General features: G+C 38.8%; 1 protein-coding gene across 1 annotated transcript in view; it reads right to left on the reverse strand.

The window, feature by feature from the left end:
- MKS1 (MKS transition zone complex subunit 1) overlaps positions 1-23,346 on the reverse strand; it is a 233,106-nt gene that overhangs the window by 65,644 nt on the left and 144,116 nt on the right. The window contains exon 17 of the mRNA XM_053706319.1: positions 19,070-19,167. Coding sequence (XP_053562294.1) covers positions 19,070-19,167 — 98 coding nt within the window. The remainder of the gene's footprint in view (positions 1-19,069; positions 19,168-23,346) is intronic.

Here is a 23,346-nt window from a genome sequence, read left to right on the forward strand (position 1 = left end):
TGAACAAAGGGGATCCCAGAGAAGCATTTACAACCATTTATGTCATAATTGCACAAGTTGTTTGTAAATAATTTCAGTGAGAAACCTAAAATTGTAAAAAAATTTAACATTTTTTTTTATTTGATCGCATTTGGCGGTGACATGGTGGCATGAAATATACCAAGATGGGCCTAGATCAATACTTGGGGTTGTCTACTACACTACACTAAAGCTAAAATTAACCCTAGAAGCTCCCTACATGCTCCCTAATTAACCCCTTCACTGCTGGGCATAATACATGTGTGGTGCGCAGAGGCATTTAGCGGCCTTCTAATTACCAAAAAGCAATGCCAAAGCCATATATGTCTGCTATTTATGAACAAAGGGGATCCCAGAGAAGCGTTTACAACCATTTATGCCATAATTGCACAAGTTGTTTGCAAATAATTTCAGTGAGAAACCTAAAGTTTGTGAAAAAAAATTATGAAAAAGTGAATTTTTTCTTTATTTGATCTCATTTGGCGGTGAAATGGTGGCATGAAATATACCAAAATGGGCCTAGATCATTACTTTGGGATGTCTTCTAAAAAAATATATATACATGTCAAGGGATATTCAGGGATTCCTGAAAAATATCAGTGTCCCAATGTAACTAGCGCTAATTTTGAAAAAAAGTGGTTTGGAAATAGCAAAGTGCTACTTGTACTTATTGCCCTATAACTTGCGAAAAACGCAAAGAACATGTAAATATTGGGTATTTCTAAACTCAGGACAAAATTTAGAAACTATTTAGCATGGGTGTTTTTTGGTGGTTGTAGATGTGTAACAGATTTTGGGGGTCAAAGTTAGAAAAAGTGTGTTTTTTTCCATTTTTTCCTCATATTTTATAAATTTTTTTATAGTAAATTATAAGATATGATGAAAATAATGGTATCTTTAGAAAGTCCATTTAATGGCGAGAAAAACGGTATATAATATGTGTGGGTACAGTAAATGAGTAAGAGGAAAATTACAGCTAAACACAAACACCGCAGAAATGTAAAAATAGCCCTGGTCCTTAAGGGAAAGAAATTGAAAAATGGCTGTGTCCTTAAGGGGTTAAAGAATAAAGAAAAATGAATTCTTATTAATTTTATAATGTGTGCAAAACATCTCTTGTAAGTTTTAGTTTTCCTTTACAATATGCAAAAGTCGTGGTTTTTTAATATTTTTAATATTATTATATCAATTTGTGATTTATGCAATGTTGAAGTTTTACATTTTTACACTGTTTATATCAATTTGTTTTTTGTATTCTGTATTTTACGCTGTATATTAAATTGTAAATTTTAAGTGTTTAGGATTGAATAGCCATATATTGTTATGATAGATTAGATGTTTGCTTCAGTCTAAGCGGAATTTATCACCTACAACATGAGAGGCTTGTCCGCATACCAATACCGGATAGGTCAGTTATCATCCAATAAGAATCTACAAGCGGATGTAAATAGTGACTCATGGGAGCGTGCCAGACAGCATCACTTCCTCTTGAGAAAGTCTGGATAGCACAGACGAAACGCGTTGGGGGCGGAGCCAAGGACGGCTCTGATTCATTGAGACTGTGTGTTTGCAAGCAATATCGAAGCGGCAGTATCGATAGCCGTGGACCTGAACAAATTCCTGAAAGAACTGGGACTTGCTTCTTGTTGTTCCCTATAAAGGGACTAATGCGACATCTTTATTGCCTGTCTGTAAGTGCATTACTTTTGTGTGTGAATTAAAATTGTGAAACTACTACCTTGATGTGGGGTTGCGCTGTCTCTTTCTTTCGCCCTAGCTTCAACATAATATTTCAAAACTCTTACCACATCCAAAAAATTTAAGAATCTTACCAAAGAATTCTTAGGATTAGGACACAAGGAAGGGACAATAATTCCTCTACCAATGTTGTTAGAATTCACAACTTTAGGTAAAAAATTGAAATGAGGACAGCAAAAACCACCTTATCCTGATGAAAAATCAGAAAAAGGAGATTCACAAGAAAGAACAGATAATTCAAAAACTGTTCTAGCTGAAGAGATGTCTAAAAAGAACAATACTTTCCATGAAAGTAATTAATGTCCAAAGAAAGCATATGCTCAAACAGAAGAGCCTGTAAACCCTTCAGAACCAAATTAAGACTTCAAGGAGGAGAAATTGGCTTAATGACAGGCTTGATACGAACCAAAGCCTGAACAGAACAATGAATATCAGAAAGATTTAGCAATTCTTACTGTGAAACAGCACAGGAAAAGCAGAGATTTGTCCTTCAAGGAACATGCAGACAAAACCTTATGAAGAAACTATAAAAACCTAGGAATTCTAAAATAATCAACACCTTTTGAACAAAGAACAAATGTACTCTATTAAAAAATAAAAAAGTAGATTTGTTAGTGTCAATATCCGATGAAGAAAAATTCTGAATGAGAAAAAAAACACCATCAGAGAAGGATAATTCATTATGTTGTTGGTCATTCGAAACTTCATCAACTAAAAAAGAAGTTTGAAAAAGACCTAAAAATTTATTAGAAGGCGGGATGTCAGATAAAGCCTTTAAAATAGAATCAGAAAAAAATTCTTATAAATTTCTAAGTATATCTTCTACATAAGATGTAAAAAGAATAGCAATATATAAAGCATAAATACTAATGGATTCTGCATGTAAAAGTTTATCATGATAACTTATTACAAACCATAGCTAAAGATAAACATTCATAACATTTAAAATAAATGAAATTAGCTTTGGTAGGACTGATCTCAGTCAACAGGAATCCCTCAGTATGTTCTGATCCAGGAACAATGTATGGAAAATCTTGCAATATGTAATAGAAAAAAAAAACATATAAAGCAAAATTTATCAAATTCCTTAAATGACAGTTTCAGGAATGGGAAAAAATGCAAAACAAACAAGCCTCTAGCAACCAGAAGCAACAAAAAAGTGAGACTTAAATAATGTGAGAAAAAGTGGAACAAGTATGACGCCCACATTTTTGGCGCCAAGTATGACACCCACATTATTGGCGCCAAACATCCTCTGACGCCGAAAACGACGCCCACATTTTTTTGCGCAAAAAAACATCTGAACACAGATGCGTCAAAAAATGACGTAACAGAACAAAACTTCCGGCGTCAACTACGGCGCCGGAAATGACAAAATTTTGCGCCAAAAAAGTTCGCGCAAAGAATGACGCAATAAATTGAAGCATTTTCTGCCCCCGCGAGCCTAACAGCCCGCAGGGAAAAAAGTCAATTGAAAAATTTTCAAGGTAAGAAAAAAATATTTATTCATATGCATTATCCCAAATAATGAAACTGACAGTCTGAATGAAGGAATACTGATTATCCTGAATCATGGCAAATATAAGTTTAAAGACATATATTTAGAACTTTACATATAAAGTGCCCAACCATAGCTTAGAGTGTCACAAAAAAGAAGACTTACTTACCCCAGGACACTTATCTACATATAGTAGATAGCCAAACCAGTACTGAAACGAGAATCAGTAGAGGTAATGGTATATAAAAGTATATCGTCGATCTGAAAAGGTAGGTAAGAAATGAATCTCTACGACCGATAACAGAGAACCTATGAAATAGATCCCCTAGAGGAAGACCATTGAATTCAAATAGGCAATACTCTCTTCACATCCCTCTGACATTCACTGCACACTGAGAGGAAAACCGGGCTCCAGCCTGCTGCGAATCGCATATCAACGTAGAATCTAGCACAAAATTACTTCACCACCTCCATGGGAGGCAAAGTTTGTAAAATTGAATTGTGGGTGTGGTGAGGGGTGTATTTATAGGCATTTTAAGGTTTGGGAAACTTTGCCCCTCCTGGTAGGAATGTATATCCCATACGTCACTAGCTCATGGACTCTTGCTAATTACATGAAAGAAAACTAAATTGGAAATAAACACTTCTATGCATACTTACAACTTTGCCATTATATAAGAGAATTAGAAATAAATCACCCTAATTTCTGGAACAATGCCCCATTTACCATATCACGCATGGAATTTGGCCTAGGCCGTTTCTCATTATCAGATTTTTATCAAGAACTTCTTAGAGCACAGACTGCAGACATTCAATCTGACCTTTTACAGAAAGTGAACTTAGACACAAACAGTGACTTCACAATTCAGGACTTAAAAACAGCCTTATGAAAGCTAAAAGCTACACTCTCTCTAACATTGAGAGAAACACAGGTCAGACTGATTAATCGAGATAATATCACACCTAGCAGACGTATAAAATGGAACTCAACCTCCTTAAACCAGTGTATGTCAATACCATTACCCCTCTCTGACTTATAACTTTTATGACTGCCCTATAGTTAAAAACGTTTGGGGTCATCTACAGTACTGGCTTAGAATAACCTTGAAAGTGGAGATTCAATATGAGAACTCCAACATCTATTTTTTTAATTGGACCAATATTAGAGGCAAGCTCCAACCTTTACTAACTCTCTTTACCCTAATAGCCAGACAATGTATTCTAACCTTATGGTGCTCCAAATCACCTCCAACTTTGACACAGTTAAAGCGTTCAATTTACAGACATTTGTTTGTTGAACAACACAATGTCATGCTTGACACTAAAACACAGACTACACACTTTCTTAAAAAATAGAAACCCTTTTTAGAGATCCTCTCCCCTGGAAAACAACAACAGAAATACCTTTCAAGCAGCATGAAATAATGCTAACAGCTGCCCTTAGAGGAGAATGGCCAGCCCTGTATTTGGGCCCTGACTCCCTTAACATACACCGCGACCCAGAAGAAATACTTATTGAATCCCTTTTGTAGGGCATATCAGTGGTGCCTTACTCTCTTATGATGCTAAATTATTATATCACTATTGTTTAATATTGTTGTTACTTTATGTATTTTGTTTATTATGTTTATTTTTGTTTACAAGCCTTTACAGATAGCCCGCAATAATGTAACTCTCCTCAGATTATTCTTAATATGGTCCCCTTGTAATATGTCTACTTTATACCGACTAAAGATTGTAATAATTGGATCAAGACCATCTGTTTTCCCACTCAAGTGTAACTGACAATTCTGCTGTTGTGGTTTGAATCCCTCTGGGGTGTCTGATTTTTTTGTTTCTCAATAAAAATAAGAATAAAACAAAACTAAATTGGAAAGTTATTTAAAATTGCATGCCCTATCTATCTGAATCATGAAAGTTTAAATTTTGACTAGACTGTCACTTTAAGCATCACAATTCTGAAATTCCTGGCAGCAAAAGGGTTAATCATTTAGCTATTAAAGGAACACAAGTCAAAATTAAACTTTCATTATTCAGATAGAGCAGCAATTTTAAACAACTTTTCAATTTACTTCCATTAACAAAATGTGCAGTCTTTTTATATTTACACATTTTGTGTCACCAGCTCCTACTGAGCATGTGCAAGAATTCACAGAATATACGTATATGCATGTGTGATTGGCTGATGGCTGTCACATGATACAGGAGTGGAAATTGAGATAACTTTGAAATTTGTCCGATTTTTTTTTTTACTCATTTGAAGTACTAAGTGTCATTGCATTTTCTTTTTATTATGCATTTGTTGATTATGCAAATCTTTATATAAATATTTGCTGTGGTGTAAGGATTACCCTCCCACATGTCTACATTATCCCTCCCCCCCACACTAAGGCCTGTTTTGTGAGCAGACCAGCAGTGAAACAGTTAATTTGAGCAATTAGCAAACACGACACAATGCAGACTGCAAGGTGTGGTTCCTTTATTAACTGTTTCACTGCTGAGTCGCTCACAAAACTCGCCACCACCATCTTAGGTACTTGCAGCCAGTCTGCGGTTTAGGGCTTTTTTTTCTATTTCCTGTAGTGTATGGATCTCTCCTGATTGCCAGTGTTCCTTCTAAAGCCTGTTTTGTGAGCAGCCCAGCAGTGAAACAGTTAATAAGGGAACCACACCTTGCAGTCTGCATTGTGTAGTGTTTGCTAAAAGCTCTAATTAACCGTTTCACTGCTGGGCCGCTAACAGAACTGGCCCAAGAAGAAACACTACTCCTCACCCCCAACTCACTGAACCCCCCCCACCAAAACATATTTTACAGAGAATAAGATTGTTATTCATATTTTCAGTGCATGTGGCAGTTTGTAAAGACAATGTCAGTTATTTCAAGTAACAAATAAAGGTAAACTAGCTGTTAGCAAACAAATACAATCCAGCAGGTAAAATGGACCATCGGGAACACATTCGAATGAAATAGCCAGTGTCATGAGATGCAGGACATATGCAGGACACAGCAATGATGGTACAACTCTATTTTATTACAGAGCATAACAATACAGATCCAGACAGGTTGATTGTACTAAACTAACTGCGACACAGACACCGGACCTAAGCCCCGCCCACATGCTAGTGACATCACATCCTGCTATCATCACATCTTCCCCTTTTTCAAAGACAAAGCATACATTCGCATATATTAACTAACAAGGTACACCAACAGGGTATACAACAACATTTTGTTTTAGAACATTATAAAACAGATAGATTAGAAAACATGAACAAATAAATTACATCCTGACTTGGACATCGGGGTAGACTACCCTAGTCCACAGTGACCATGGGATTATTCTGCCCATACTTCCGGTCACTGTTCTAGCTAAAGTCAGTCCCTGTATCGGGCCGGAAGCCTCACCACTCTTCCGCTTGATGTAACTTTGCATGAACTGTCCTCTGATACAGAAGATGGTGAACAAGAGTCTGCTGGAGGCAAAGATATATCCCCGCTATGATCTTGCTGAGGGGAAGGCACCTCTCTAAGAACAGGGGATCCCACCGGCGGTGGTATTGAGGTATCCGGTTCCAGACTCTCAGGTACAGGCTGAAGATGTCTTCGGTTACGGCGTGTAACCGTCCCTCCCTCTGTAAGGACTGTGTAAGACCTTGGTTCTGGAGAGCGGCCCACTACCGTAGCAGGCGTCTTCCATTTCTTCTCATCATCCAGTTTAATTCTGACACTTTGGCCCGCTTTCAGTTCCTGTAAAGGCCTGACAGAATGTCTCCTGTCGTAGAAGAAACGATAACCCTTTTTGGCCTCTTCATCCCTCCTAAGGACTTCGTCCCGAGGAACAGGGCCAGGCGGCTTGAAGACACCCACTGAGGGTAAAGTGGTGCGAATCTGGCGTCCTAGCATCAGCTGTGCCGGGCTAAACCCGGTGGCTTGAATGGGCGTCGCCCTGTATGACAAGAGGGCTAGGTACGGTTCAGATTGCTTTAGAATGAATTTTGTTGTTTGAACTGCCCTTTCAGCCATTCCGTTGGCCTGCGGATAATGTGGACTTGACGTGGAATGTACAAAATCATATTCCCTGCTGAAAGCACTGAACTCTGTAGAAGCGAACTGCATGCCATTATCACTCACCAGCTCCATTGGAATGCCCCAACGGGCGAACAAGCTCTTCAGGCGAATGATAACGGCCTGACTTGTGATATCATTCAGGGGTGCTATTTCCAAATACCTGGAATAGTAGTCGATAACAACAAGAAACTTTTTCCCGTGCAGTTCGCACAAATCAGCAGCTATTTTCTGCCACGGCCCCGCAGGCAGCGGAGTAGACATTAAGGGCTCCCTTCCCTGAGTAGGCCGGCGTTCCCGGCAAAAGGCACATTTAGACACGTGATTTGCAATGTCGGAGCTGATCCCAGGCCACCACACAGCTGTAGCTGCTCTTTCTCTGCACTTTGTAATGCCTAAGTGGCCATCGTGAATCCTGTTTAACATCTCCTTCCTCATGCTGACAGGAATTACAATACGGTCTTGGAACAGCACCAACCCCTCCAGCTCCGTGAGCTGCGACCTCTCTGGCTGGTAAGCATTTAAAGACATCCAGGCTGCCCGGCTCTCGGGCCAGCCATCTCTTATGTACCTTATAACTTCTTGCAGATCTGTGTCCAAATATGTCTCTTTCTTTATCTCTTCCAGTTTCCTTGAAGAAATGGACTTAGAGGCCAGAACTGAATCAACATACACTTTTACATCCGATTCTGTGGAGGATTCTTCAGCAGCAGCCAGCGGGAGCCTGGACAGTGTATCTGCCACAACCAGCTGCTTCCCCGGCACATGCACTGCCTGAACATTGAACCTGAGTAGTCTCATTAAAAGTCTCTGGCATCTCAAGGGTGTTTTGTCGATGTCATAAGAATTGATAAGAGGGACTAGCGGTTTGTGGTCAGTTTCCAGACTAAATTTCTCCAAACCCACTAGATAACGCTGAAAGCGTTCACAGGCCCAAACTGCAACCAGGCACTCTTTCTCAATTTGAGCGTATTTTGACTCCGCAGCCGTCAGTGTGCGGGAACAGTAGGCGATGGGCTGTAGTTTGTTGTCATTCAGCTGCAGGAGTGCAGCCCCCAACCCATAACTGCTTGCATCAGCACTAACCACAGTCTTTTTTGAAGGGTCGTAGAACCCCAGCACTGGGGCAGACCCCAGCAGGGACTTAGCATGCAGGAACGCTTTTTCTTGTGAGGGTCCCCAGACCCAGGCAACATCTTTCTTAAGCAACTCTGTGATAGGGTGCAAAACTGTAGATAAATCTGGAAGAAACTTGCCCACGTAATTTACAAGGCCCAATATCTGTCTCAGCTCATGTACATCCGAAGGGCTTTTCATCTGTACGATAGCCCGAATTTTCTCGGGGTCCGGCTTGATGCCATCCCCGTTGATGATATGCCCAAAGTAGCATAATTCAGTTTTCCTAAAATGACATTTTTCTTTATTCAGCTTCAGCCCAGACTCTTTGATAGCCTGCAGCACACAACTCAAACGCTGATCATGCTCTTCCACTGTAGACCCATACACTAGAATGTCGTCCATGACGACTGCTGTGCCCACGTGGCCACTCAGGAGAGAACTCATTTCCCTCTGAAAGATCTCAGGAGCGGAGGATATCCCAAAGGGAAGTCTGCAGAAGCAGAACCGACCTACCGGAGTGATGAAGGTAGTCAGTTTGCGGCACTTTGGATCCAGGGGGATCTGCCAAAAGCCGCTAGAAGCGTCTAATGTGGAAAAGAACTTCGCCCCAGCCAACTTCGGGGCTATATCTTCCAATGTCGGCAGCACAAATCTCTCCCTCTTCACTGCCTCATTCAACCTTTTCAGGTCCACACAGATGCGCACCTTTCCGTTTTTCTTTGCAACAGGAACAATGGGGGCACACCAATCAGTTGCTTCAACAACCTCTTCAATAACCCCCATAGACTTCATGCGCATGAGCTCTTTCTCCACTTGAGGCATGAGCGGGAACGGAATTCTACGAGGAGTAGAAATACTGTACGGGACTGCGTCACTTTTAAGTGCTATACGGACAGGTTTGCAGCTCAGTAGGCCCAACTCGCCAAACATATCTTCAGAGATCTCATTCACTCTGGCCACGAGGCCCAAGTCACAGGCTGCTTTTCTGCTCAATAAACTGTTAACACACTGACCTCGGATCACATGCACCCACATGGTGAACTTTTTTTGTTTGTACTCACAGCTGGCAAGAAATTTCCCCACACAATCAATGCGGCCACCAGGACTATGAACATTTGTAGTAACCTTCGCCAGCTGGGGCTGTCTAGGCAGTTTCATAAATTCAGCAAAAGACATTACAGTGATATCAGCTCCTGTGTCAATCTTAAAATCAACTTTGGCTCCCATTACAGTAAAAGTAACTTTCCAATCTTCCTCTGAGCTTGTCCGTTCCACAACAGACCCCACAAAAGACACTTCCTGACCCTCCTGATCACTGTCCACCTGCATCTCCTTAATGTATTCAGTTTTACACACCACTTCAAAATGGCCTATTCTGTTACATTTTCTGCATCTTTTATCTCTGGCCGGGCATATAGCACTCTGATCATGAGCCCGGTAGCACCGTGTGCATCGGCCATGTTGCGCCCATCCACTTCTAGGCCTTTCCAATACTTTTGATCTACCGCTCACACTGTGCCTTTCACTAGTAATTTTTCTAGACTGTTGCACTTCATCCACAATACTCTCAGACCTCAGATCAGCACTTTGCTTTTTCACCAGTTCACTCTGGCGGGCCATCCTAATAGCCCCTTCTAACGTTAAATCAGGTTCTAACTGCAGCTTCAGGGAGACTTCAGCATCTGCAATTCCAATAACTATTCTGTCTCTGATTTGCTCTTCTTTAGCAACACCAAACTCACAGAATTCAGCTAATTCATACAGGCTGCGCACAAATGACTCCACAGATTCTCCCACACGCTGATTACGTTTGTGAAAACAAGCTCTCTCATGAATCACATTTCTTTTGGGCACAAAGTGGGCACTGAGTTTATCCATAACTATATCAAAGTTAACTTCTTCCCCTTCTTGAAAAGTAAAAGCATTGAACACTGGCTCTACATCTTTCCCCATGGAGTATAAAAGAGAATTAACTTGTACTTCACCACTCTCCTTGTTCAGTTTGGATGCAATCCTGAAGCGCTGAAACCGCTGACGCCATGTGGGCCAAGCTGCAGGCTGAGAAAAGTCAAAAGGCTCAGGTGGGGTAAACTTTGACATTGCAATCGATCAGGAACAGAAGCGCAGTCCAGAACTTCTGACACCATGTCATGAGATGCAGGACATATGCAGGACACAGCAATGATGGTACAACTCTATTTTATTACAGAGCATAACAATACAGATCCAGACAGGTTGATTGTACTAAACTAACTGCGACACAGACACCGGACCTAAGCCCCGCCCACATGCTAGTGACATCACATCCTGCTATCATCACAGCCAGAATCCATTGCAACTGCCAGAATTAAATAGGGTATATTTAAATGGCCTATGGGTAACCTGCACCACGTCCTCCACATTCAGACTGCTTTGAGAATACATACCCATATGTGTCTTCTAAAAGTTTAATGAAGATCTGTTCAGTTTTCACTTGCTTATCACAATAGTCACAGGTATATTAGTTTATGATCAATTCTCATTAGTAATAATTGTCAGGCTATTGCTGAGTGGCATTTTTTATATATATATATATATATATATATATATATATATATATATATATATATATATATATATATATATGTGTATATATATGTGTGTGTATGGTCAGTATTGCTTCAGACTTGAAAAAGGAAGACATTCATCCGAAAGCTTGTCATCTTATAAATGTATAGTTAGTCCAATAAAAAAAAAAAAAAAAAAAGATCATTGCTCAATGCAATATTCTTGTTATTTTGATATCTAAATCTCTGGACTAACACAGCTACTTTAATCACATATATATACACACACATATATATACATACATACATACATACATACACACACACACCTGTGTATATAATAAGGTAAAATAATTAATTTGCCTGCTGTGACCAGATACACATCACAAGCCAGGATGTCCCAATTATCCTGGCTTCAAAGGAAGCCTGTATAAAGAGTTCCCCTATCTGGAGGAGAGGACGGTCCGTATGTAAGGATAATGGAATATACAAACATTATCAAAGGATGTAGCTCATATCATCTAGGTGCTAAATTGTCCCTTACTGAATTCAAATCCATGGAATTCAGACGTCACAGTAAAATAATAAAGAAAGTCTTTTAAAACATTGTTAACCCTGTGAGTGCAAAAAGCATATAAGAATTCAAATCTGGGTTTTAAAAAAGGAGAAATTAGAACTTTGAAAATTACACAATTTTATATAAATATTCGATTCATACTCAGATCATCTTAAAAATATCTGCATATGTATTGATCTGAAACTTGTACTATCTTGGATAAAAGTCCTATATTAAATGAATGGCTGTACTGATGAATTCAAAATGTTTTGCAAACCTTCAGGATAAAAATAAATAATGCTTTTCTTTGTTTTTCAGAACCTGGTCTGACCGGGAAATTCCAAATAAGTGATACATAATAAATAAGCTGTCCTATGAATATTTGTCCTAAACATAAGTCCAGACACTGGATAATAAAATGATTTCCACAAGCATACTGTATTTATATTAACCCTTTCGAGTCTGGGCTAAAGTGCCTACATCGGAACAACTGTTCCGATGTAGACAAATTGAAACCATGCGATCGTGCACACGATCGCAAGATTTAAATTATTGGATCGCGTCTGGGGGGCGTCCCTACAACCCTAGGAACGCCCCCAAGACCGCGATCAAGTCCTGACAGCACAGAAGGCTTCAGGACAGCCGTTAGCTATGACGTTCTATTCCGTCATAACGGCTTTAAAGCCCAGTCTAATTATGACTGAATAGAATGGCATAACGGCTTTAAAAGGTCAATATGGGAAAACAATAGAGAAAACAGGGAGAGAAAATTATTGTGGAAACGGCCCACCAGCCTTTGCTATATCTGCAAAGTGAGAGAATAAGAGATGGAACCTGTCTAATAGCCGCATAACAGCTTGGACTCTTTCCTTACAAGGCTGGCCTTTAGAAATTCGCTATAATCAAAAGAAAAAGAATCCAGTCGCACAGGGGCTTGCTGAGCTCCACAACTGTACTGCTAAGGATCATGGGGAAGAGTTATTAGAAGATGATTTCCTGGAGGAACAATTGCTTTCCCCACATAAAATATACGAGGACCATTGTCAAACATTACCTTGGGTATATGTTGATGGTTGTTCTTACCATGCCACTATTGATAATGAGCGCAGATTAGTCGTCGGCATTGGTATAACTTGGGCAAATGGATTCCAAAATATTTCTGTAGGTTTCAACTTTGTCAAGTAGCAGAACTAACTGCAGTTCTAAAAACCATTGAAATAGCTATTGAACATGGTATTCATGAATTTGTGATCATTACTGACTCAAATTATGTGCGTGTTTTGTTGAATACCTGCCAACTTGGAAAAGAAATGGCATGCAGAAAACTAATAACAAACCAGTCAAACATGGCAAGTTGTTCTGCGAGATTGATAATCTAGTAGTATCCAATAGTTTAACCATACACTGGAAAAAGACCAAGGGTCATTTCCAGGGTTCTAGGTCCTGATAAGGAAGGCAATGATCTTGCGGATTCATTAGCCAAACAAGGAGCCATAACTGGAGAACTCCTTAAAGGGACAGTCAAGTCCAAAAAAACTTTCATGATTCAAATAGGGCATAACATTTTATACAATGTTCCCATTTACTTTTATCACCAATTTTGCTTTGTTTTCTTGGTATTCTTATTTGAAAGCTAATCTAGGAGGTTCATATGCTAATTTCTTAGACCTTGAAGGCCACCTCTAATCTAAATGCATTTTGACAGTTTTTCACCACTAGAGCGCATTAGTTCATGTGTTTCATATAGATAACAATGAGCTCATGCACGTGAATTTACCGGGGAGTGAGCCTTGATTGGCTAAAATGCAAGTCTGTCAAAAGAACTGAAATAAGGGGGCAGTCTGCAGAGGCTTAGATACAAGGTAATTACAGAGGTAAAACGTGTATTATAAATGTGTTGGTTGGGGAATGGGTAATTAAGGGATTATCTATATTTTAAAACAACAAAAATTCTGGTGTTGACTGTCCCTTTAATATCGACCACTTAATGGGTAAAATTCAGGTAGAAGCCATTACCAGAAACCAGGCTAAACAACAAAGTGAGCCTAACCTGGTACAATGTAGTCAGGATTCTCCTAGTGAGGACCTGATCACTAGTCAAAAAGAAGACCCCATCGTAGGCATCTTCTACAAACACATAGAAGATCCTGAAAGCAACCCCATCTCAAAAGAGGACGGTATTGGTAAGGAAGATCTTAGATGAAATCCAGATCACAATTTAAGTTACAGGATGGTTTGCTAGTTAGAACCTCGAAAACTGGCATCCAGCAATGGATGATACCTACAAAGTTCAGAGGTCTAATGCTTCAACATGCTCATGATGCTCCCACATCTGGCCATCGTGGTGCCAAATTAACGTATGAAATATTGTGTGACTACGCCTTTTGGCCACATATGTTGAAGGATGTTTAAGCCTACTCTCAAGGTTGTCTAATCTGTCCACAGTTCCAACCCACTGCGCCAACGCATAGAGCGCCATTGCAGAAAAGGGGGATGGTAATGCCATGGTCAGATATACAAATTGATTTTATTGGTCCATTAACTAGGTCATCAAGAGGTAACAAATATATGTTAACAGTGACATGCCTATTCACCAAATGGGTAGAGTGCATCAGTGCACCTAATAATACTGCTGAAACATGCGCAGCAATGCTCATCAACCAGGTGTTTTCCAGATTTGGTTTACCCCAGAGAAGCGAATCCGATCGGGGAACCCACTTCACTAGCGAAGTGATGACAAAAATGTGGAAAATACTAGGGGTCAAAAGAAAGCTCCATATTGCATATAGAGCTGCCTCTAGTGGTGGGGTAGAGCGTTACAACCAGTCCAAATAAGACTGATACATAATAAATAAGCTGTCCTATGAATATTTGTCCTAAACATAAGTCCAGACATTGGATATTAAAATTATATCCACAAACATACTGTATTTATATTAATATGGGACAACAATAGAAATGTAACTTTTCTAAAATATGATAAGTAGTATACTCATGTTTAGTCTCTATAAATACATGCTAAATTATATTAGATTGAACATATACGTTGACCAGATAAGTTTATAAATATCAGGAAATAGTATATGAAACATACAATTAAAAAAGATATAGTAAGCTGTTAGCAGTGTTGAAAACAAAACTATTTGTCTTTGTCTGCTGCCCCCGATGCCTAAATCCAGTATTAAAAACAAAAGCTATTTGGCTGCTCAGAGAGGCATTCCCAAATAGCCAATGATAAGTTCAGCTCCGAGGGCCTATCAAACTCTTGTGGGAATGATTAAAGAAAAGAAGGAGGGGTTTATCTTTGATAAAGATTGCCACACACACTAGAGGAGACACAGACTCAAAGAGATATAATGGTGAAATGAGAGAGAAAAACACACAGGTTTGTGCTAAGTACCTCTGCAATTTTGGGACACTTTCTTAGACAAAGGAACACAACAATTTGAGGTCTGTATCCTTACAATAGTGGAAAAATCCTTTCTTATATGACCTACAAGAAGAGGCTGAACATTCATTTGGTTTTTTGGTAGGTATACGCGATTGTTAAGAGTGTGTGTGTATATATATATATATATATATATATATATATATATATATATATATATATATATATATATATTTAAATCCAAGGTATTCTATAGCTATAGTTAGATTGCAGCTGGAAATTTAAAAATGGCACCTTGTAATTTCAATTTATATTCATAGTCCTGTGTAGTTTAGAGCTAGTTGCATTAGTACTAAATAATTTTATTTGCTAGATAAAGGTCTTTTGTATTTCATATCTCTAAGTCAGGCTTATTATTGTGAAATTTCATATAAATTGGTTATTGTGGTTAAATTTTTGATTGTTGTAAATTAAGCAGAGTAAGCTTGTAATCCATATTGCGCATTAAATTAGAGTTATTGGCTAATTATAGAAAATTCTGGTATTTAATTGTGATATTTTAATGAGATTCATTGTAAGTAAGATTAATTTTAGAGATATATTTTGGTTTGCTTTGTAAAGAATATTGTATCGGAATAAGCATGTATAATAGATTTATAATCTAGTTTCTACATAAATATAATTCAGTGTGTATATAAATGTAACTAATATAAGAATTTAGGAATAAATATTAATTTCAATTGTTTCGTATATACATTTTAATTGAAGGTTATTTTAAAGAATAATAATAAATAAATTATATTTATAACCTGGTATATACCTACATAATGAAGCTGTAAATAATCCTCCCAACTGTTGTTTACCTACTAGGCATATGCCGCCATGCCATCTGGATGTGGAGGTGGTGTTCCTTACACTATTTTTGTGAAAGTTCTCTTTCTCATAAGTTCTATTTTGTCAGGTTAAAGATTTTATTTTTCCTTCACATAGTTTTAGCAGCCATTGCAGTCAGTTTCCAGATTTATTATTTTCCAGATCGACAAGGTTTGCTGGCAGTGGACCTGTTTGTCCAGGATAGCAAGAAGTGAGCAGGATCTGCTGCACATAGTTATTATTGCACAAGCAGTTACTTATTCAGTGATCCTCCCTGCTCTTGTGCATCTTGTAGTCACTTCTGTGTACTCTCACACGAAACGAATAAGAGGATCACCTGCTCACTGGGGGACATCCACTCTACCTTTGTGTTGCTCAATTATATGTAATAAATCCCAAATACTTTTGCACCACATTCTTTTGCAGTTTCTTCTTTTGAAATATTGTTACTGCGGTAAGAATCTGTCTACAGTAAACATCGACAACTGTTTTATCCAGCAATCACACTGCATAGTCTTCACACACCGGTGTCAAAATAGGAGGAGGCACAGAAACTGTCTCTACATGCCGACCAGGGACAAGCTACTTCAAAAGCGGCTGAAGGATGAGCGTTCACAAAAGATGCATGAGGTGAGATTAACAAGCCTATATTGCATACGGTATACTGTGAACTGTGTACCAGATTAACTTGCAACTACAACAGGATCATATTTACCCTGTCTATACCACATAAGTGGCAATAAAGCTCATTATTCTTACATACAAGGGTGATTTTAATCTGCCACCTCTAAAGTGGCAAAGAGGTTCGGAAGAAGCATTCTTAAACCAATGCTTCATAAATTGCGGTTGCAGGCTTGCTCATTTGAGTTTACTTAAATAACCCTTAAAGTGAAAGGAAAGTCAAAATTAAGCTTGCATGATTCAGATAGAGCGTGTAATTTTAAGACACTATTAAATTCACTTCTATTTTCAAATGTGCTTCATTCTCGTGGTATCCCTTGCTGAAAAATAATACACACATATCCTACACTACTGGGAGCTGCTGCCGATTGGTGTCTACACACATTTGTCTCTTGTGATTAGCTGACTAGATGTGTTCAGATAGCTGCCTATAGTGCAATGCTGTTCTTTTAGCAAAGGATGAAAAGATAACGAAGCAAATTTCATAATAGATTTGGAAAGTTGTTTAAAAATGTATGTTCTTTCCAAATCATGAAAGAAAATGTTGGGGTTTCCTGTACCTTTAATGGTTATTATTGGGAAATAAAAGTTTTAACTAAAAAGGGCTTTTCCTTGAATGTACCAGGTCTGTACGATCATGGTGCGCTCACAAAACTAAATATTTTATGTGAACGCATCCATATACCCATGAATAGGGTAAAACATTTTTATAGAGACAGAAAAAACCTTGTAATTACAATTTCAGTTGTGTTGCTATAGAATAACATATCAGACAAGTCTTAACCCTTTCATGACAGGGTCAATTTGTCTACATCAGAAAAGAGTTCCCTATGGCGCTAGGCACGCCCTCCAGACCACAATTGTATCCAGGAAGCACTGTTGGCTTCAGGACAGCCAAACGGCTAGGACCTTCTATACCGTCCTAACGGCGCTAAAGCCCAGCACAGTTAGGATGGAATAGAACGCCATAACGGCATTAAAAGGTTAACATTTTTAGAACAAATTAACATCCTTTTAACTGCAATTACTTTTTCAACAGCCTAACTCCACCAACCATTTGCCTTATTTAGAAGAGCCAATCTGGGTATTAGTCCATAGACAACAAGGCTAGCCCTGGCTATAACGTTAGTATAGAGTGCATTGTTTTGCAGTCATCAGTTAAAGGGACATTCCAGTCAAAATTTAAATGCACATAGATGAATGACATCTTTGAATAGAAACATATTTGCAATACACATATATTAGCAAAACTGCTTCTAGAAAGTTATCACTGTTTTAGTGTTAGCATTTTTATCTGCACGTGCATGTAAACCATAGCTAGATATTCTCAGTGCACCATTTAAATACAACAACTGCTCAGAACACCAGTGGGGCTTGTATCATGTCAGCAATTAACAAATTGAGTCATTACCAGATGGTACAAGCACCTTAGTATCTCTGAGCAAGTGCTGTGTTTAAAATGCTGGTGCACAGTGCATACTAAAATACACGTTTGAAAAAGCTATAGATTTTATTATAAGATTTTTTTGCCAATACATGTATATTACAAAAATGCTTCTATTCAAAACTGAAATGCATCCATGTGGATTCCAATTTTGGCTGGAATTTCCCTTTAAAGCCAATTAGGTACAGATATATAGTAGGGTTAGCCTTGAGAAGTCAGCAAGGTGCAGTTTAAAGGGACAGGAAACCCCCAAATTTTCTTTCGTAATGTGGATAGAACATATAGTTTTAATTTACTTTCCAGTTAACTTCTATTATAAAAATTGCTTCATTGTTGTTAACCTTTGTTGAAGGAACATTGGCAGCTAACTGAACACATCTAGTTAGCCAAACACAAGAGACAAATGTGTGCAGGCTCCAATCACCAGCTAGCTCCCACTAGTGTAGGATATGTGCGTATTCTTTTTCAACAGGGGATACTAAGAGAACAAAGCACATTTGAAACTAGAAGTGAATTTAAAAGGTGTCTTACAATCACATGCTCTATCTGAACCATGCAAGCTTAATTTTGAGTTTCCTATCCCTTTAAAGGGACATTCCAGTCAAAATTTAAATGCACATTGATGAATGACTTCTTTGAATAGTAACATATTTGCAAAATATATGTACTGGCAAAATGCTTCTAGACAAAATTATCACTGTTTTAGTGTTAAAATGTGTCTTTTTTTGGGTTTCTTGTAAATGCTTCTATTTAAAACTGAAAAGAATCCATGTAGATTCCAATTTTGGCTGGAATATCCCTTTAAGTTCTGGGAATTAGAAATTGCTCAATTTTCAGAGCTAAATTACTTTAAAAAGGGGAAGAAATAATTACATTATATTGCAAAGTTGTTTCATTAAGCATAACTAAACATTTTATATACACATCTCAAGGTGTTTACTGTACCTTTAAGTCAGAAAGTAGGAACTTGAATTTTTTGCATTTACTAAGGACAACTGTATGTATCTAATTACTAACCATGATTGCAGCCAGGTACTTATGGCTACTTTAGTGTGACCTCAGGGTGATCATGTGCTGCACACACAGAAATACATGGCTCCAGGGGGATAAATTAACACTTACCGAGGACGTTGTGTATGGAGGTTTGCTGGCTAAAGCCTCCCAGACGATCCAACACATTCTGCATTCTTTTTCGTAGAGAGCCTCTGTCAAGGAAAGATCTGTAGAGAACCACATATTAAAAATAAGATAAAGCACAAATAAAACAAATGGATCAATTAATTTTGGAACTCTGGCATTGGCAAAACTTCAGGAATCAGCATTCGTTATATGGCTGCAGGCAGCATCATTCGTTTTGTTTCGGCACCGCATAAAAAATCTGGATTTGCACAGATCGCTGTGTCTTGCTCTTTCACATGGATATATCCGGCGCCAAAACAAAACGAATGACGCTGCCTGCAGCCATATAACAAATGTCAAATCTTGTCATTTTGTCCATGCGTAGTCTTCAGTACATTTGTTTATGGAGAAAAGAGCAGGTTTAAGTGAACGTACAGTATATCACTAAAATACAAGGCATAACGTTTTAGTCTGTTAGGAACATCAACAAATAATGCAGCAGACTTAAAGGAACAGTCTACAATATAATTTTTATTGTTTTAAAAAGATAGATAATCCCTTTATTACCCATTCCCCAGCCTTGCACAACCAACACAGTTATAATAATATACTTTTTACCTCTGTGATCACCTTGTATCTAAGCATCTTCTGACAGCCCACTGATCACATGACTTTTTTTTTTTTTATCATCTATCGACTTGCATTTAGTACTGTGTTGTGCTAACTCTTAAATAACTCCACTGGCGTCAACACAATGTTATCTATAAGCCCACATGAACTAGCAGTCTCCTGTTATGAAAAGCAAATAAAAAGCATGTGGTAAGAGGCTGTCTGTAGTGGCTTAGAAAGAGGCAGACATTTAGAGGTTTAAATTTTATAAAGTATATTAAGATAACAGTGTTGGTTATGCAAAGCTGGGGAATGGGTAGTAAAGGGATTATCTATCTTTTTAAACAATAACAATTTTAGTGTAGACTGTCCCTTTAAGAATGTCTTTTGGCTACTCAAAATGGTGAGAAGTTTTAAAATGAAGGACATTGACCTGCATGGGTCCCTTAGAGGAACCCCTGTTACAAGACATACAAAGGATATTGAATTTCAAATACAGAATCGGTTTTATCTTAAAATATTTATTTCAATCTGAAACTTAATAATTCAAATCAATATCCTTAATTTTCAAATTGTATTATAACCTTTCTTGCTGTGGGTTTAATATTAAAGGTACATTTAAGTGATGGATTCGTTGGTTTGCATAATTTCAAGTCAGTTAAAGGGCTATAACAAACGAAAAATGACATGCTACAATTTGTTTGAGCATGTAATTTTACTACCATCAACCCTACACTATTGTGCATTTTACCCCTGTAAAGGGGTTAAACACACAGTAGAAGTGCCGCTCAGGACCCACAGAGCACTGCTGGTCCCAAGTGGAGCACAATGCTGAGATAATCATCAGCGCTAGTCGCACCGCTGATTGTATCAGCACAGTTTCGGCTCTGGACCAGCAGTGCTCTGTGACTCCAGAGTGGAACTTCTACTATGTGTTTAACCCATTTGCAGGGTTTAAACACACAGTAGCGTAGTGTCAATAGTAGTAAAATTACGTGCTCTAACAAATAATAGCATATCATTTTTTACTATTAACGCAAAATAAAAAAAATATATTCTTCTGCATCTGCAGGTTTTCACTCCTACACATTTATTATATAGAAAGCTGGTAAAGATACAGCCAATCAGAGGATGTATCACCCTATCCAAACCAATAAATGTAGCGTGATTTTTCTTCAATCTGACTTTATAATAATTATGAGCAAAGATTTATAGATTAGGAGCTGGGATGACTAGATTCCTTTGAGTGTCCATCCCAGGTACAAATAATATATTCTACTACATTTATACATTAGTTAGTGACTTTGCTTTCATAGCAAATCAGACAATTCGCTAACAATTCTAAAGTTTGAGGCCAGTAAAAAGGAAATTTATGCTTACCTGATAAATTGATTTCTTCTACGATACGACGAGTCCACGGATTTCATCCTTACTTGTGGGATATTATCCTCCTGCTAACAGGAAGTGGCAAAGAGCCCCACAGCAGAGCTGTATATATAGCCCCTCCCTTCCCCTCCACCCCCAGTCATTCGACCGAAGGTTTTAGGAAGAGAAAGGAAAAGCTAAAAGGTGCAGAGGTGACTGAAGTTGCAAATAAAAAACATAATCTGTCTAAAAATGACAGGGAGGGTCATGGACTCGTCGTATCGTAGAAGAAATCAATTTATCAGGTAAGCATACATTTCCTTTTCTTCTACAAGATACGACGAGTCCACGGATTTCATCCTTACTTGTGGGATACAATACCAAAGCTACAGGACACGGATAAAAGGGAGGGACAAGACAGAGACCTAAATGGAAGGCACCACTGCTTGAAGAACTTTCCTCCCAAAACAGCCTCAGAAGAAGCAAAAGTATCAAATTTGTAAAATTTGGAAAAAGTATGAAGGGACGACCAAGTCGCAGCCTTACAAATCTGTTCAACAGAAGCATCGTTTTTAAAGGCCCATGTGGAAGCCACAGCCCTAGTAGAATGAGCCGTAATTCTTTCAGGAGGCTGCTATCCAGCAGTCTCATATGCCAGGCGGATGATACTCCTCAGCCAAAAAGAATGAGGTAGCCGTAGCTTTCTGACCCCTATGCTTTCCAGAATAAACAATGAATAATGAAGATGATTGACGGAAATCCTTAGTCGCCTGCAAGTAAAACTTCAAGGCACGGACCACGTCCAAGTTATGTAACAGACGCTCCTTCTTAGAAGAAGGATTAGGACACAAGGAAGGAACAACAATTTCCTGATTAATATTCTTATTTGAAACAACCTTAGGAAGAAATCCAGGTTTGGTACGTAAAACCACCTTATCAGAATGAAAGATAATATAAGGCAAATCGCACTAACGCTGAAAGCTCAGAAACTCTTCGAGCAGAAGAAATAGCAACTAAAAACAGAACTTTCCAAGATAACAATTTAATATCTATGGAATGCATGGGTTCAAACGGAACCCCTTGAAGAACTCTAACTACATTCAAACTCCAAGGAGGAGTAATTGGTCTAAATACAGGCTTAATTCTAGACAGAGCCTAACAAAAAGACTGAACATCTGGCAAATCTGCCAAACGTTTGTGAAGCAAAATCGACAATGCAGAAATTTGTCCCTTTAAGGAACTAGCTGACAACCCTTTCTCCAATCCTTCTTGGAGAAAAGACAGAATCCTGGGAATCCTAACCTTACTCCATGAGTAACCTTTGGATTCACACCAATAAAGATATTTACGCCATATCTTATGATAGATTTTTCTACTAACAGGCTTTCGAGTCTGTATCAAAGTATCTATGACCGAATCAGAGAATCCTCGCTTAGATAAAAATCAAGCGTTCAATCTCCAAGCAGTCAGCTGCAGAGAACTTAGATTTGGATGTTGGAAAGGACCTTGAAAAGGCAGGTCCTGTCTTAAAGGAAGTTTCCACGGTGGCAGCGACGACATGTCCACTAGATCCGCATACCAAGTCCTGCGTGGCCACGCAGGCGCTATCAGGATTACTGAAGCTCTCTCCTGTTTGATCCGAGCAATCACGCGTGGAAGGAGAGGAAACGGTGGAAACACATAAGCTATGCTGAACGACCAAGGAACTGCCAAGGCATCTATCAGTTCGGCCATCAGATCCCTCGACCTGGATCCGTATCTTGGAAGCTTGGCATTCTGTCGAGATGCCATCAGATCCAATTTCCGGTCTGCCCCATCGGAGAATCAGAGAGGCAAACACCTCCGGGTGGAGCTCCCACTCCCCCGGATGAAAAGTCCGCTTCCCAGTTCTCTACTCCTGGGATGTAGATTGCCGATAGATAGCAAGAGTGGGCCTCTGCCCATCGGATTATCTTTGATACTTCTATCATTGCTAAGGAACTCCTTGTTCCCCCTGATGATTGATATACGCCACAGTCGTGATATTGTCCGACTGGAATCTGATGAATTTGGCCGAAGCCAACTGAGGCCACGCCTGAAGCGTATTGACTATCGCTCTCAGTTCCAGAATATTGATTGGAAGTAGAGACTGCACCTGAGTCCAAACACCCTGAGCCTTCAGGGAATTCCAGACTGCACCCCAGCCCAGAAGGCTGGCGTCCGTTGTCACTATCACCCACGAGGGTCTGCGGAAACAAGTCCCCTGGGACAGATGATCCGGCGACAACCACCAAAGAAGAGAGTCTCTGGTCTCTTGATCCAGATTT

The sequence above is a fragment of the Bombina bombina genome, chromosome 3, assembly GCF_027579735.1.
Source record: "Bombina bombina isolate aBomBom1 chromosome 3, aBomBom1.pri, whole genome shotgun sequence".
Classification (NCBI taxonomy): Eukaryota; Metazoa; Chordata; class Amphibia; order Anura; family Bombinatoridae; genus Bombina; species Bombina bombina.